We start from the raw sequence: 16,006 nt of genomic DNA on the forward strand, positions 1-16,006 counted from the left end.
GCCTCACGTGAAATAACTTTCAGAAGCTTTGTGGATACAGCCCTTAGTTTGACTGCCGTCGTAGAGTCCTAACACTTGTTATTCCCATAATTAAAATCAGAATAAATGACATTTGTGGTCGCTGCTTCAGCCAGTGTCATTTACGCTAGCCAATGTGATTTGGGACACATGGTAAGTGTTGTGTAAGGGTAATCAAATAGCACTTATTATTCACACAGGAGCCTGTTTAAATCTAGCCTGACTGCCGTCTGTTAAGCCATCACATTCCAGTCAGAAGTGGAACGTTTCCTATTTTTATTATTTTTATTTTTAAGACTGGTGCCCAGACTCGTTTGAGTCACCATCATGAAAAGAGCGTTCAGGGTGCCAATACTTCAGACTGGTCAGTCATTTACACCTAGGCTGCAGTATTGAGTCCACACAAAACATGACATAATACATACAGTATTCAGCTGTTAAGATGTGGCACAAAGCCCAGTGAACTTTGCTCATAGAATTAGGAGTGACAAACTGAAAATAGTTTAAAAGCACAACATGCAACAATTTTACTGAGTTAGTTCATAATAAGGAAATCAGTCAATTGAAATTCAGCCCTTATCTATGGATTTCACAGGACTTGGCAGGGGCGCAGCCATGGGTAGGACCACCCATATGGGATCCGGGCCTACCCACTGGGGAGACAGGCCCAGCCAATCAGAATTTGTTTCTCCCCACAAATGGGCTTTTTTACAGAGAAATACCCCTCAGTTTCATCAGCTGCCCGGGTGGCTGGTCTCAGACGATCCTGCAGGTGAAGAAGCCGGATATGGAGGTCCTGGGCTGCCGTGGTTACACGTGGTCGGCAGTTGTGAGGCCAGTTAAATAAACTGCCAATTTCTCTAAAACTGTTTGAGGTGGCTTATGGTAGAGAAATTAACATTCAATTATCTGGCAACAGCTCTGGTGGGCATTCCTGCAGTCAGCATGTCAATTGAATGCTCCATCAAAACTTGAGATATGTGGCATTGTGTGACAACTAATTTTAAAATGCCTTTATATTGTCCCCAGCACAAGGTAATGTAATGATCATGCTGTTTAATCAGCTTCTTGATATGCAACACCTGTCAGGTGGATGGATTATCTTGGCAAAGGAAAAATGTTCACTAACAGATGTAAACAACTTTCAAACGCTTTTTGTGCTTATGGAAAAATTCTGGGTTATTTTATTTCAGCTCATGAAACATGGGACCAACACTTTACATGTAAAGTGTATATTTTTGTTCAGTCTAAGCAATTTAATAGGATCTCTATGACTCTGCTCTACACAGATTCAGACCAGCCCAAGGGAGAGAGCCAATTCAAAGACAGGGATGTCGAACGTACCCAATATCTACTCTAAACCAATCCAATGTCAACTCTGAAACATTTGGTTCTTATCCCGACCTCAAGCCATAAGAGGGCGTGACATCTCCACTCCTCCAGTTGATTGCATTGTATTCGTATGTGACGCCACTAGTTGTAAAAATCCTTTAGGAGACTACTGCCTTGAGAGAACAACGCAGCGTATCCAAAAGAGCAAGTGGGCATTAGATTCAGTGCAGCCCAGGAGAACATCACAGCCCCTCACAAAGACTAATCCTTTGCCTGTGTTTGGATTTTCTCCTAAGGAAAGCATAGCACTTATCATAGATCAGCGTCACCAATCTCAAATGTTTACATGCAAGTCATTTTGCAGGCACACTTACCCAGAGCGACTTGTAGGGTTAAGTGCCTTGCTGGAGAGCACAGACAGATTTTTCAACTATTCAGCTCGGGGATTCAAACAAGGAATGAAATACCTTCTGGTTACTGGCCCAACGTTCTTAACCGCTAGGCTACCTGCCGCCCAGAGCTCACCATCATTATGCAGCGCTACACTATTTGACCGTGTCTGTGCATGCAACGCTTTAAAACCTTATAGTAAATAGGTTGACTGTGAGTCTGACATTGCCTGTGTCACAACTTATTTAGCACGCAGGGTTGTATAAGTGTGCAGCCTGGTCTCATAGACTAGACATAGCATTGTAAACATAAATCTGTGCAACTCAAATTAGTATGATATGGAACCAAACATAATATAAGAGAAGGTTACTTACGCAGGACTAGACCGAGTTATTTGCCCAGTTATAGCTCATTTCTGGTCAGCAATAAACATCCTGTAAAAGTAATGGTGTGTGCATCACCTGCGTTTTTGCCAGTGAGCCATTGCCAGAGGAGCGAGAGACATTGCGCAGCAGTTAAAATAACAATATAGCCTACAACAGACTAACTAGATTACCATCCTAACTACAGAATATTGAATTGGCTAACTCTGTTTTTTTGTTTTACCTTTATTTAACCAGGTAGGCTAGTTGAGCAATGAGCAGTAATAGATGAAACAGGGAGCAGTTCGGTAGTCGATTACTACGCTAGGCGAGCGGAAGACCCGGCATTCAGGAAGCTAGCGGGCCGGGGCTAGCAGATGGATCATCACCAATATCCACGACGCAGAGGCCGGTTGAGAGCACATCGGCCAAATTATGTCAGCAAACCAGTAGTGATGGATCGGCGGGGCTCCGTGTCGACAAAGGGTCCAGGCCAATTGGTAAGAGAGGTAGTTGGGGTACTTCATTTGCTAGCCGGGATATGGGCCTTGCTCAAGTCTAGCTTGAGGATAACTGGTGCATGCTTCTGGACAAGGGCGTTAGCCACAATAGCCACTCGGTAGCAACTAGCTAGTTGCGAAGATCCGGTGTAATGGTCCAGAGCTTGTGGCAGGAATCCGGTGATGTAGCGGGGGGTAGAAAAGCAGTCTGATAAGCTTAGGGCTGATATCGTCATCTCAAATAAAACTGTGAAGGACCTCTGCGTTACTCTGAACCCTGATCTCTCTTTTGAAGAACATATCAAGACTGTTTCAAGAACAGCCTTTTTCCATCTACGTAACATTGCAAAAATCAGAAACTTTCTGCCCAAAAATGATGCAGAAAATTTAATCAATGCTTTTGTCACTTCTAGGTTAGACTACTGCAATGCTCTACTTTCCGGCGACCCGGATAAAGCACTAAATAAACTTCAGTTAGGATTCCAGCAGCCGTATTTAGCACTGCCTAGAACCAAAAAAAATTGATCATATTACTCCAGTGCTAGCCTCCCTACATTGGCTTCCTGTCAAGGCAAGGGCTGATTTCAAGGTTTTACTGCTAACCTACAAAACATTACATGGGCTTGCTCCTACCGTACATACCTACACGTACGCTACGGTCACAAGACGCAGGCCTCCTTGTCCCTAGAATTTCTAAGCAAACAGCTGGAGGCAGGGCTTTCTCCTATAGAGCTTCATTTTTATGGAATGGTCTGCCTACCCATGTGAGAAACACAAACTCGGTCTCAACCTCTAAGTCTTTACTGAAGACTCATCTCTTCAGTGGGTCATATGATTGAGTGTAGTCTGGCCCAGGAGTGTGAAGGTGAACGGAAAGGCTCTGGAGCAACGAACCGCCCTTGCTGTCTCTGCCTCTAACCCTATTACAGGGGCTGAGTCACTGGCTTACTAGGGCTCTTTCATACCGTCCCTAGGAGGGGTGCATCACTTACTTAAGTGGGTTGAGTCACTGATGTGATCTTCCTGTCTGGGTTGGCGCCTCCCCTTGGGTTGTGCCGTGGCAGAGATCTTTGTGGGCTATACTCGGCCTTGTCTCAGGACGGTAAGTTGGTGGTTGAAGATATCCCTCTAGTGGTGTGGGGGCTGTGCTTTGGCAAAGTGGGTGGGGTTATATCCTTCCTGTTTGGCCCTGTCCTGGGGTGTCATCGGATGGGGCCACAGTGTCTCCTGACCCCTCCTGTCTCAGTCTCCAGTATTTATGCTGCACTAGTTTGTGTTGGGGGGCTAGGGTGAGTTTGTTATATCTGGAGTACTTCTCCTGTCCTATCCGGTGTCCTGTGTGAATTTAAGTATGCTCTCTCTAATTCTCTCTCGGAGGACCTGAGCCCTAGGACCATGCCTCAGAACTACCTGACATGACTCCTTGCTGTCCCCAGTCCACCTGGCCGTGCTGCTGCTCCAGTTTCAACTGTTCTGTCTGTGATTATCATTTGACCATGCTGGTCATTTATGAACATTTGAACATCTTGGCCATGTTCTGTTATAATCTCCACCCGGCACAGCCAGAAGAGGACTGGCCACCCCCACATAGCCTGGTTCCTCTCTAGGTTTCTTCCTAGGTTTTGGCCTTTCTAGGGAGTTTTTCCTAGCCACCGTGCTTCTACACCTGCATTACTTACTGTTTGGAGTTTTAGGCTGGGTTTCTGTACAGCACTTTGAGATATCAGCTGATGTAGGAAGGGCTATACAAATTAATTTGATATCGCACTGTGCAGACTGGTAGGTATTATCCGGGCTAAAGTGGCTTAAGTCAGAGCTAAATGGTAGCAGTGGCTAACAATGACTAAATAGCTAGTAGCTAGTTAGCTGGGTTAGCCTTGGAACATGAGTTAACCATTAGCAGGTATTATTGTCATGTGCAAAAATAACTTTCCACCGGGACTCGTGTAGGCTATAACCGCAAATGGCCGACACGCAATTGACACAGGTGTGCAGTAGATAAAACCACTGCTGTATTATCTGGTTCTAAAACAGTCTCAAGCGCTCAAAATTGGCTAGAATTGTCCTCTATTAAATACTGGCCATGTAAAGTAAAAAATGAGGGAGACACGTGATGCTGCGGAGCTGAGCAGACATTGACAAACCGAGCTGGATAAACTGACCCTTGATTACAGTCAAGGGGGCTTAAACCTCCCCAATTTTAGAATGTACTACTGGGCTGCACAGTCTAGGTTTCTGGCTCAGAGGTTTGACAATGGTCCCTCTCCCTCATGGTTGAACATTGAAAAGCTTGAGGTAAATGATGACACTGGGGCAGATTTGTTTTACAAATGGGACAGAAAATCTATAAAAACCATCACAGACAACCCTTTAATCATACATTCTGTCCTGGCATGGTGCAAACTGCATGAGCTGTTCGGACGAGGGGGATTCCTTTCCCCTAAAACCCCTTTATGGAACAATAGATTGATCCCTATGTTTATCCAGAATAGTAACTTTAGACCATGGTCTGATAAGGGGATCACTCTTCTGGAACATTGTTACGAGGAGGGAGTTCTTATGTCTTTTGATCAGCTGAAACAGAAATACCACTTGCCTAACAGGGACTTCTTTAGCTACCTACAACTACGAAACTTTATTAGGGTGACTCAAGGGACAATGGAACCTACCTAAGATGTCACCTATTGAACAACTCTGCCACGCAGACCAACCACTGTTCAAGACCATTTACCGTGTTTACAATGCTCTTATGTCAGGACTAACACTGCCTGGGCTAGATAAACCCAGACTTAGATGGGAGAGAGATCTGGGTATTGATCTTGATGAGGATCTATGGAGTGACCTATGCAGGGATGGGGTTACATCCACATTGAACTCCAGATACAGACTGATCCAGTTTATTTTCCTCCATCAGCTCTATATCACCCCATCTAGACTGCACAGGTTCAACCCAGATATCTCCTCCCTATGTTTTAGATGTGGCTCAGATGAAGGAACATTCCTCCATTCCACTTGGCAGTGTTCAAAACTACACGGTTTCTGGCAGGGGGTATGCGATACCATATCCTCAATTCACGGGGTTGCATTCCCTTTAGACCCGGAGGTCTGTCTTCTGGGTAACTTTACTAACACCAATCTTAGGCAAAGCCATACTATAAAGCTAACAGAAATATTGCTAGCGATTGCCAAGAAATGTATTGCCTTGAAATGGAAATTGGATTCCTCCCTGCCAGTTGCAATGTGGCTTTCGGAAGTTAATAGTTGTATCCCTTTGGAGAAAATCACTTACTGCTTGAGGAATAAGTTAGACATTTTACAGAATTTGGCAACCTTTTATTGACTATATGGAGAATCTCCCCCCACATCTCATTGATTGAATCTATATATAATCCTCACATAATGTTTCACACGTAATGTATATTATGTAGCCTACGGCAGGTGATCCAATGTCTCGTTATTTTTTTTATTGTATGTTTGTTTATATAACTATAATTTTAATTTAATTTTGTTACTTTCGTCTGTTACTGTCACTTTGTCCTATCGTTGTCTAATATCTTTTCACTTTTGTTTTGAATGTTCTTAATTGGAAAATGCAAAAATAAAATTTTTAAAAATATTTTTAAAAGTAAAAAATTAGAGTAGCCTAATTGACAAGTAGCCTAATAGCTCCCTGGCCTCAACACTGAATATTTTAGCCATTCAAATAGATAAACATCTTAGTTCAACCTGGGCTCAAAGCATGTTGTATTATTCTTTATGTAAATCTGAGACATTCCATTCGTGACACACACACCTATTACAAAACAGTCAGTATGTTACGAATTTGCAAAACGTATGATATGTTAATTCTGGCTAGCTAGCTAACATTAGTTTCCATTAGCCACCTAGCCACTGTAACCTAGCTACCAGCCTAGTGGTTAGAGTGTTGGGCCAGTAACTGAAAGGTTGCTGGATCGAATCCCCAAGCTGATAAGGTAAAAGTCTGTCTTTCTGCCCTTGAGCAAAGTGAACCCACTGTTCCCTGGGCGCTGAAGACGTTGATGTCAATTAAGTCAGCCCCCCGTGTAACAGTATAACTTTAGTCCGTCCCCGGGCTCGAACCAGGGACCCTCTGCACACATCATCAACAGTCACCCACGAATCATCGTTACCCATCGCTCCACAAAAGCCGCGGCCCTTGCAGAGAAAGGGGAACCACTACTTCAAGGTCTCAGAGCAAGTGACGTCACCGATTGAGACGCTATTTAGCGCGCACCACCGCTTACTAGCTAGCCGTTTCACACTCACCCCCCTTTTGACCTCCTCCTTTTCCGCAGCAACCAGTGATCTGGGTCAACAGCATTAATGTAACAGTATAACTTTAGACAGTCCCCTCGCCCATACCCGGGCGTGAACCAGGGACCCTCTGCACACATCATCAACAGTCACCCACGAAGCATCGTTACCCATCGCTCCACAAAAGCTGTGGCCCTTGCAGAGAAAGGGGAACCACTACTTCAAGGTCTCAGAGCAAGTGACGTCACCGATTGAAACGCTATTTAGAGCGCACCACCGCTAACTAGCCGTTTCACATCCGTTACACCCGCACCTCTGATTCAGATGGGTTGGGTTAAATACGGAAGACACATTTCAGTTGAAGGCATTCAGTTGTACAACTGACTAGGTATCCCCCTTTCCCTATATAGTACATTTTGCAAATCCGTAACATATGTATGTGTATGTTACTAATTGCAATTTGTACAATATCATACGAAATGAATGAACATCCACAAATGAATACATACAATACAAAACGTTACACTAAAAGTGAGTGTTTCAGTGTAAGTACATAATACGAAATGCTCTGAGACCAGGATGAAGTGAGGCACTTTGCTAAATTAGTGGGAGGGATTCCACTTTTCATCACCTTCTTATAGCTAATTGGTATGTTTTTACACCTGCTACATTAGTTTAATGGGCAACTTCCCATTGCCCGAATACATCTGGTAATTTGCTCCATGTCACCTGAGCTGTATTCTCTCAAGGAAAAAGTCAACCCCTTGCTCAAAAGCTTTGTTTGCCCACCAGCAGGACCGATTATTGCAAACCTCTATCCAATAGTAGACATGAAAATGTACCTCTTTAAGCTCTTTTTCAATCTGCACTGCACGTTGCAGAATTGGACCACGGACAGCATACTCAATCCGCTTTACGTTCGGGTTCATGGTGTCCACGTTAAGCACCCTCTCCCGGTGCCCAAGTCCATTTTCAGTCATGTTCGGTTTCTGGAGCTCACAAAAATGTTCCGCTGATAGTCCAAGAACTGGTCTGTGGAATTTAGAGAAACAAGGAAGAGTGGTTGGGAAGTTAAGTGTGAAACAACCAATGCACAGCAGCACCACACCAGAATTTACAGTACGGGTAGGTACTAGCCAAAGACAACATTAGGCCTACTGTTGCAGCAGAATACAGTGCACAATGCGAAGGCAAAAAGCCCACCAACCATTCAGCGTGAAATAATTGTTTCCCTAATTGTCTTGCTTTCTTTCGTTCAATGACCTAAGCTGGATATAAAACTGTTTTGTTATCAGAGCTTACCAGAACCACCCAAAACGCGCGTTTAAGCGGTCACTAGATAGTTCCTGTCAGTTCCAGCTCTTTCTCTATTCCGCTAAAGTGACAACCTCTCTTACAAATAATAGTCGATGGTTTTATAAGGTTGTCACGCCTCCTTTAGACTTCTGGTATCTAAACCCCCCAGGCCAGTCTGTCATTTTTTTGTACATCATGTTCTCTTAACTTGATCAATTTAGGAGCACGAAAACATTTATGCAAGTTTAGTAGCACCAGAAAAAGTGATTTAATTTTTGAGATATGGATCCTAGCAACTTTAAAAGCACATCACCTGAATAAGCTCTCACTTTTCATTTCTTTCGGTGACACCAAATGTTGGCCTACTACTGGTAAAGTTCCCACAAATACGACAACGTTCAGGTTGCTAGATAGCTCGCTAATGCTGTAACACGACTGAACTAGGTTATCGGTTAGCGGCTTGTGAGCAGTTTTAGAACGGCCTGTGTGCCATAGTTCGTGAATGTAAAATGCTGTCCTGCCTATGTGAGATAAGAAGAAAAAACATTGCATCGGTAATATGTATCATAGATTTGGAACAGTTTGGACTAGAAACAATCCGTTTTCTCTGTAGTAATGGTGCACGCATGACAGTAACGGATGCGCTCAGTGTAATTCTCAATGGCACTAAGAGATGAATGAATGATGACAATTATTATCGGCGTTATAATTTTTCTCGGTGGCTAAATTGAAATTCATCGAATATGCAGGCGGGCACTAGACAGCTATAACATATGGGCCGTGCACCAAAAAATATATTACAAAATATATTTAAAAAATATGGGCTGTGCTCTACATGGAACCCAAAGGGTTCTCCTATGAGGACAGCCGAAGAAACCGTTGGCACCCTTTTTTCTAAGAGTGTAGTTACTTACTTAAATAGGCCAGTCTAGACAATTAAGAGATAGCTGGGGTGGATTTAAAGAACACTTGTGACCCAAAATATGTTGTTTTATTATTATCTATAATTATCTCCATGTAGGTTTTCAATGGTCAAAGTTTAAAAACATTAACCATTTCATTGACGGTTTAATATTATTGCCATGGAGTGTTGAAATACATTTTTTGCCTGAGCTCTTTACATTGCTTTCTTGAATTGCACAGAACCTGAAAGGGCTACAAATTAGTCTGTGGCACTGGCACAGCACTCTGTGTGCTCTTAACTGGGCCCTCTTCCCACCGAGGGGTGTGGTGTTACTCTTATTGCCTGAACAAATGTACACATGCTGCACCCCCACCCTGAGGTCATGGCCCAACTCCAGAGGTTGCTACCACAACAACACTCTCACACACACCCCGGCACACATGTAATTATCAAACCATTCCCTTGAATGTCAACATCCTAACCTAAATAACTCCCCCCATGTCCTAAATTACTCCAATGCACAAGTTTGCAATTATCCATGTCACATATGTCAGCAATACAATGTTCCCCCTCTCCTCGCCCCTACCTGGGCACACATCAACAACAGCCACCCTCGAAGCATCGTTACCCATCGCGCCACAAAAGCCACGGCCCTTGCCACACTTAAACGTCTAAAACTAGATCGAAAGTATGTCAAAATCACAATGTAGCCCTCGAGCCAAAAAGTTTGCCCACCCCTGCACGAGTCAGTGGAAGCACAATGGTTCTCTCTGCATATCCCTGTGTGTCTGTGAGGCCGTTTTGTCTCTACCTGTACCCCATTGGAAGAATCCAGAAACATCCGGTTCTTAGGGATACAGTATTTTCAACCTAGCTTACTTTTCCCCTGTAAACTGGATGTGGCGACCCCGGTCAGGCATTTCTTTTACGCCTTGCTACATTAGTTTAGCTTTATCCTGACACCCAGGACATAGGAGAGAAAATCAAATCAAGGTGTGGACTAACTATCAGGTATGAAGGGAAGACCCAGATGCAGACCACGTCGGATAAACAATAGTTTGATGTTCCAAACAGGGGCAGGCAATAGACAGGTCAAGGCAGGCAGGGTTCAGAAAACCCGAGGTGGGGCAACAGTACCGGAGGGCAGGGAGGCTCAGGGTAAGGCAGAGATTGGTAATCCAGAGGGTGGCAGAGGAACCGGTCAGCAGGCAGGCTTAGTGCCAGGCAGAGTGGTCAGGCAGGCGGGGTCAAGACAGGCAAGCAGGAGCCGAGCCACAGAACACTGGTTGACTTGAACAAACAAGACGAACTGGCACAGACAGACAGAAAACACAGTTATAAATACACTGGATAATGGGGAAGATGGGCAACACCTGGAGTGGGGTGGAGCAGCCCCCTATCTACATTGACGTGACAGTAGTGGAGAAGGTGGAAAGTTTTAAGTTCCTCGGCGTACACATCACGGACAGACTGAAATGGACAATCGATGCACAATCGAGAGCATCCTGTCGGGCTGTATCACCACCTGGTACGGCAACTGCTCCGCCCATAACCGTAAGGCTCTCCAGAGGGTAGTGAGGTCTGCACAATGCATCACCGGGTGCAAACTACCTGCCCTCCAGGACACATACACCACCCGATGTCACAGGAAGGCCTAAAAAATAATCAAGGACAACAACCACCCTAGCCACTGCCTGTTCACTCCACTATCATCCAGAAGGCAAGGTCAGTACAGGTTAGAGGTCGACCGATTATGATTTTTCAACGCCGATACTGATTATTGGAGGACAAAAAAAAGCCGATACCGATGAAATCGGCCGATTTAAAAACAAAATGTATATATATATACACACATTTTTGTAATAATGACAATTGCAACAATACTGAATGAACAATGAACACTTTTATTTTAACTTAATATAATACATATGGGCTTTTGGATGGGTGTTCTTAAGGTGATTCCACAGGTTGGTGGTATGTTTTGATTTAGCCGTTGCTGACCCCATGCTTACATCTTTATCACAAATAAGACACCTTGCTTTCCCTGGTGCCAATTCCCTGTAATAGTCCCACACTGGTGCTCTGCTTTTCTCTGCCATCTGTAAAACACACACACAGCTCTGAAGTGACAATGATACTGGAGAGTCTGCTTAGGAGACAAATACTCTCAACTGTTTGAATAAAAATAGAGTTTAAGTTACCTGTGATGAATGTTGAAAACAAAAACTGTAATTTCTATATGTAGGAAATCCTATTTTAATTTAACGGACATGGTAAGAATTGACTACCAAAGTGCGAGTCATAATTCCCATGACACCTTGTAGCAAAATCTGAAAAGCGGTTCCTTCATTCATTTTTTCCATAGGATATTTTCAGATTCACTTAAAATAAGGTCTGTGTTTCCTGTAGGCTTACACCAGCTTGCCAATTTTATAACTGTGTAGATATCCATAGGACAAGGTAACTCTGATCAATATTGGCTAAATATAAGCAAAGATTTTTTTTTAATTGTAAAGTGGATTTATGATTTTTTTTGGACAAACGTTACCTTATCCTAGTGAGATTTACACTGGTATCAAAACGCCGAGGCGTTTTTGGTCTTGGCCATAGTGGAGTTTGGAGTGTGACTGTTTGAGGTTGTGCTTACCTATTGCAGATTCAGTCTTCCCAGCCTGGTGCAGGTCTACAATTTTGTTTCTGGTGTCCTTTGACAGCTCTTTGGTCTTGGCCATAGTGGTGTTTGGAGTGTGACTGTTTGAGGTTGTGGACAGGTGTCTTTTATACTGATAACAAGTTCAAACAGGTGCCATTAATACAGGTAATGAGTGGAGGACAGAGGAGCCTCTTAAAGAAGAAGTTACAGGTCTGTGAGGGCCAGAAGTCTTGCTTGTTTGTAGGTGACCAAATACTTATTTTCCACCATAATTTGCAAATAAATTCAATAAAAATCCTATAATGTGATTTTCTGGATTTTTTTCCTAATTTTGTCTGTCATAGTTGATGTGTACCTATGATGAAAATTACAGGCCTCTCTCGTCTTTTTAAGTGGGAGAACTTGCACAATTGGTGGCTGACTAAATACTTTTTTGCCCCACTGTACCTTTGACTATTACAAGCCTGCTGCTGCCTACCACCCCTCAGTCAGACTGCTCTATCAAATATAAAATCATAGACTTAACTATAATAAACACACAGAAATACTAGCCTTAGGTCAACTCCGGAAACAATCACCTCGAAAACAAAACGTTTATTCCGTTCCGTATTTTATCTAACGGGTGGCATCCATGAGTCTAAATATTCCTGTTACATTGCACAACCTTCAATGTTATGTCGTATTACGTAAAATTCTGGCAAATTAGTTCGCAAAGAGCCAGGCGGCCCAAACTGTTGCATATACCCTGACTCTGCCTGCAATGAACGCAAGAGAAGTGAAACAATTTCACCCGGTTAATATCGCCTGCTAACCTGGATTTATTTTAGCTAAATATGCAGGTTTCAAAATATATACTTGTGTTTTGATTTTAAGAAAGGCATTGATGTTTATGGTTAAGTACACATTGGTGCAACGACAGTCGTTTATTGATAGTTTTTTACAAGATTACGTTTAATGCTAGCTAGCAACTTACCTTGGCTTACTGCATTCGCGTAACAGGCGGGCTCCTCGTGAGGCAGGTGGTTAGAGTGTTGGACTAGTTAACTGTAAGGTTGCAAGATTGGATCCCCCGAGCTGACAAGGTAAAAATCTGTCTTTCTGCCTCGTTCCTAGGCTGTCATTGAAAGTAAGAATGTGTTCTTAACTGACTTGCCTAGTTACATAAAGATTAAATAAAGGTGTAAAAATAAAAAAAGGCAAAATTGGCGCCCAAAAATACCGATTTCCGATTGTTATGAAAACTTGAAATCGGTCGGTTCCGTTTAATCGGTCGACCTCTAGTATAGGTGCATCAAAGAGACTGAAAAACAGCTTCTATCTCAAGGCCATCACTGTTTTTTTTTATTTATTTTATTTCACCTTTATTTAACCAGGTAGGCTAGTTGAGAACAAGTTCTCATTTGCAACTGCCACCTGGCCAAGATAAAGCATAGCAGTGTGAACAGACAACACAGAGTTACACATGGAGTAAACAATTAACAAGTCAATAACACAGTAGAAAAAAAGGGGAGTCTATATACAATGTGTGCAAAAGGCATGAAGAGGTAGGCGAATAATTACAATTTTGCAGATTAACACTGGAGTGATAAATGATCAGATGGTCATGTACCGGTAGAGATATTGGTGTGCAAAAGAGCAGAAAAGTAAATAAATAAAAACAGTGTGGGTGAGGTAGGTGAACATGGGTGGGCTATTTACCAATAGACTATGTACAGCTGCAGCGATCGGTTAGCTGCTCAGATAGCTGATGTTTGAAGTTGGTGAGGGAGATAAAAGTCTCCAACTTCAGCGATTTTTGCAATTCGTTCCAGTCACAGGCAGCAGAGTACTGGAACGAAAGGCGGCCAAATGAGGTGTTGGCTTTATGGATGATCAGTGTGATACACCTGCTGGAGCGCGTGCTACGGATGGGTGTTGCCATCGTGACCAGTGAACTGAGATAAGGCGGAGCTTTACCTAGCATGGACTTGTAGATGACCTGGAGCCAGTGGGTCTGGCGACGAATATGTAGCGAGGGCCAGCCGACTAGAGCATACAAGTCGCAGTGGTGGGTGGTATAAGGTGCTTTAGTGACAAAACGGATGGCACTGTGATAAACTGCATCCAGTTTGCTGAGTAGAGTGTTGGAAGCAATTTTGTAGATGACATCGCCGAAGTCGAGGATCGGTAGGATAGTCAGTTTTACTAGGGTAAGCTTGGCGGCGTGAGTGAAGGAGGCTTTGTTGCGGAATAGAAAGCCGACTCTTGATTTGATTTTCGATTGGAGATGTTTGATATGAGTCTGGAAGGAGAGTTTTCAGTCTAGCCAGACACCTAGGTACTTATAGATGTCCACATATTCAAGGTCGGAACCATCCAGGGTGGTGATGCTAGTCAGGCATGCGGGTGCAGGCAGCGATCGGTTGACAAGCATGCATTTGGTTTTACTAGCGTTTAAGAGCAGTTGGAGGCCACGGAAGGAGTGTTGTATGGCATTGAAGCTCGTTTGGAGGTTAGATAGCACAGTGTCCAATGACGGGCCGAAAGTATATAGAATGGTGTCGTCTGCGTAGAGGTGGATCAGGGAATCGCCCGCAGCAAGAGCAACATCATTGATATATACAGATAAAAGAGTCGGCCCGAGAATTGAACCCTGTGGCACCCCCATAGAGACTGCCAGAGGACCGGACAGCATGCCCTCCGATTTGACACACTGAACTCTGTCTGCAAAGTAATTGGTTAACCAGGCAAGGCAGTCATCTGAAAAACCGAGGCTACTGAGTCTGCCGATAAGAATATGGTGATTGACAGAGTCGAAAGCCTTGGCAAGGTCGATGAAGATGGCTGCACAGTACTGTCTTTTATCGATGGCGGTTATGATATCGTTTAGTACCTTGAGTGTGGCTGAGGTGCACCCGTGACCGGCCTCGGAAACCAGATTGCACAGCGGAGAAGGTACGGTGGGATTCGAGATGGTCAGTGACCTGTTTGTTGACTTGGCTTTCGAAGACCTTAGATAGGCAGGGCAGGATGGGTATAGGTCTGTAACAGTTTGGGTCCAGGGTGTCTCCCCCTTTGAAGAGGGGGATGACTGCGGCAGCTTTCCAATCCTTGGGGATCTCAGACGTTAAACAGCCATCACTAACATTGAGTGGCTGCTGCCAACATACTGGCTCAACTCTAGCCACTTTAATAATAGCAACATTGATGTAATCAATTTATCACTAGCCACTTTATATAATGCTTACATACCCTACATTACTCATCTCATATGTATATACTGTACTCTATACCATCTACTGCATCTTGCCATCTTGATGTAATGTATCACTAGCCACTAAACAATGCCACTTTATATAATGTTTTCATACCCTACATTACTCATCTCATATGTATATACTGTACACTATACCATTTACTGCATCCCGCCTATGCCGCTCGGACATCACTCATTCATGTATTTTTATGTACATATTCGTATTCATTCCTTTACACTTGTGTGTATAAGTAGTTAGGTTGTTAGTGAAATTGTTAGGTTATATCACTTAGATACTACTGCATGGTCGGAACTAGAAGCACAAGCATTTCGCTACACTCGCATTAACATCTGCTAACCATGTGTATTTGATTTAACATTGAAACGCTTACTTATGGGCCCTTCCCAACAATGCAGAGAAAGAAAATAGAGAAATAAGTAAAACACGTAGTAATAAATACACAATGAGTAATGATAACTTGCCTATATACAAGTGGTACAAATACCGAGTCGATGTGCAGGGGTACGAGGTAATTGAGGTAAATACGTACATATACTAGGAATAAAGTGACAGATAGTAGACAGTAGCAGTGTATGTGATGAGTCTAAAAGAGTTAGTGAAAAAAGGGTTAATGCATATAGTCCGGTTAGATATTTGGTTAGTTAGTTAACTACCTATTTAGCAGTTTTATTGCTTGGGGGTAGAAGCTGTTCAGGGTCCTGTTGGTTCCAGACTTGGTGCATCGGTACTGCTTGCCGTGCTGTGGCAGAGAGAACAGTCTATGACTTGGGTGGCTAGTCTTTGACAATTTTTAGGGCCTTCCTCTGACACGACTAGTATAGAGGTCCTGGATGGCAAGGAGCTCGGCCCCAACGATGTACTGGGCCGTCCGCACTACCCTCTGTAGCATCTTGTGGTCGGATGCCAAGCAGTTTCCATAGCAAGCGGTGATGCAGCCAGTCAATATGCTCTCAATGGTGCAGCGGTAGAACTTTTTGAGTATCTGAGGGTCTATGCAAAATCGTTTTGTCTCCTGCGGG

General features: G+C 43.5%; 1 protein-coding gene across 7 annotated transcripts in view; it reads right to left on the minus strand.

The window, feature by feature from the left end:
- Positions 1–16,006, minus strand: part of LOC124039577 (alanine aminotransferase 2-like) — a 28,335-nt gene that overhangs the window by 4,765 nt on the left and 7,564 nt on the right. Inside the window, exons 1-2 of one of the 7 annotated variants that reach the window (XM_046355689.1) lie at positions 8,487–8,717; positions 7,720–7,909 (exon numbers count right to left, since the gene is read on the minus strand). In XM_046355689.1, coding sequence (XP_046211645.1) covers positions 7,720–7,909; positions 8,487–8,509 — 213 coding nt within the window. In that variant the 5' untranslated portion in view covers positions 8,510–8,717. Of the gene's footprint in view, positions 1–7,719; positions 7,910–8,084; positions 8,302–8,486; positions 8,718–16,006 lie in introns of those variants that run through there. The other 6 variants (XM_046355693.1, XM_046355694.1, XM_046355695.1 and 3 more) reach the window with 6 other exon arrangements.

The sequence above is a fragment of the Oncorhynchus gorbuscha genome, linkage group LG07 (assembly GCF_021184085.1).
Source record: "Oncorhynchus gorbuscha isolate QuinsamMale2020 ecotype Even-year linkage group LG07, OgorEven_v1.0, whole genome shotgun sequence".
NCBI classification, from domain to species: domain Eukaryota; kingdom Metazoa; phylum Chordata; class Actinopteri; order Salmoniformes; family Salmonidae; genus Oncorhynchus; species Oncorhynchus gorbuscha.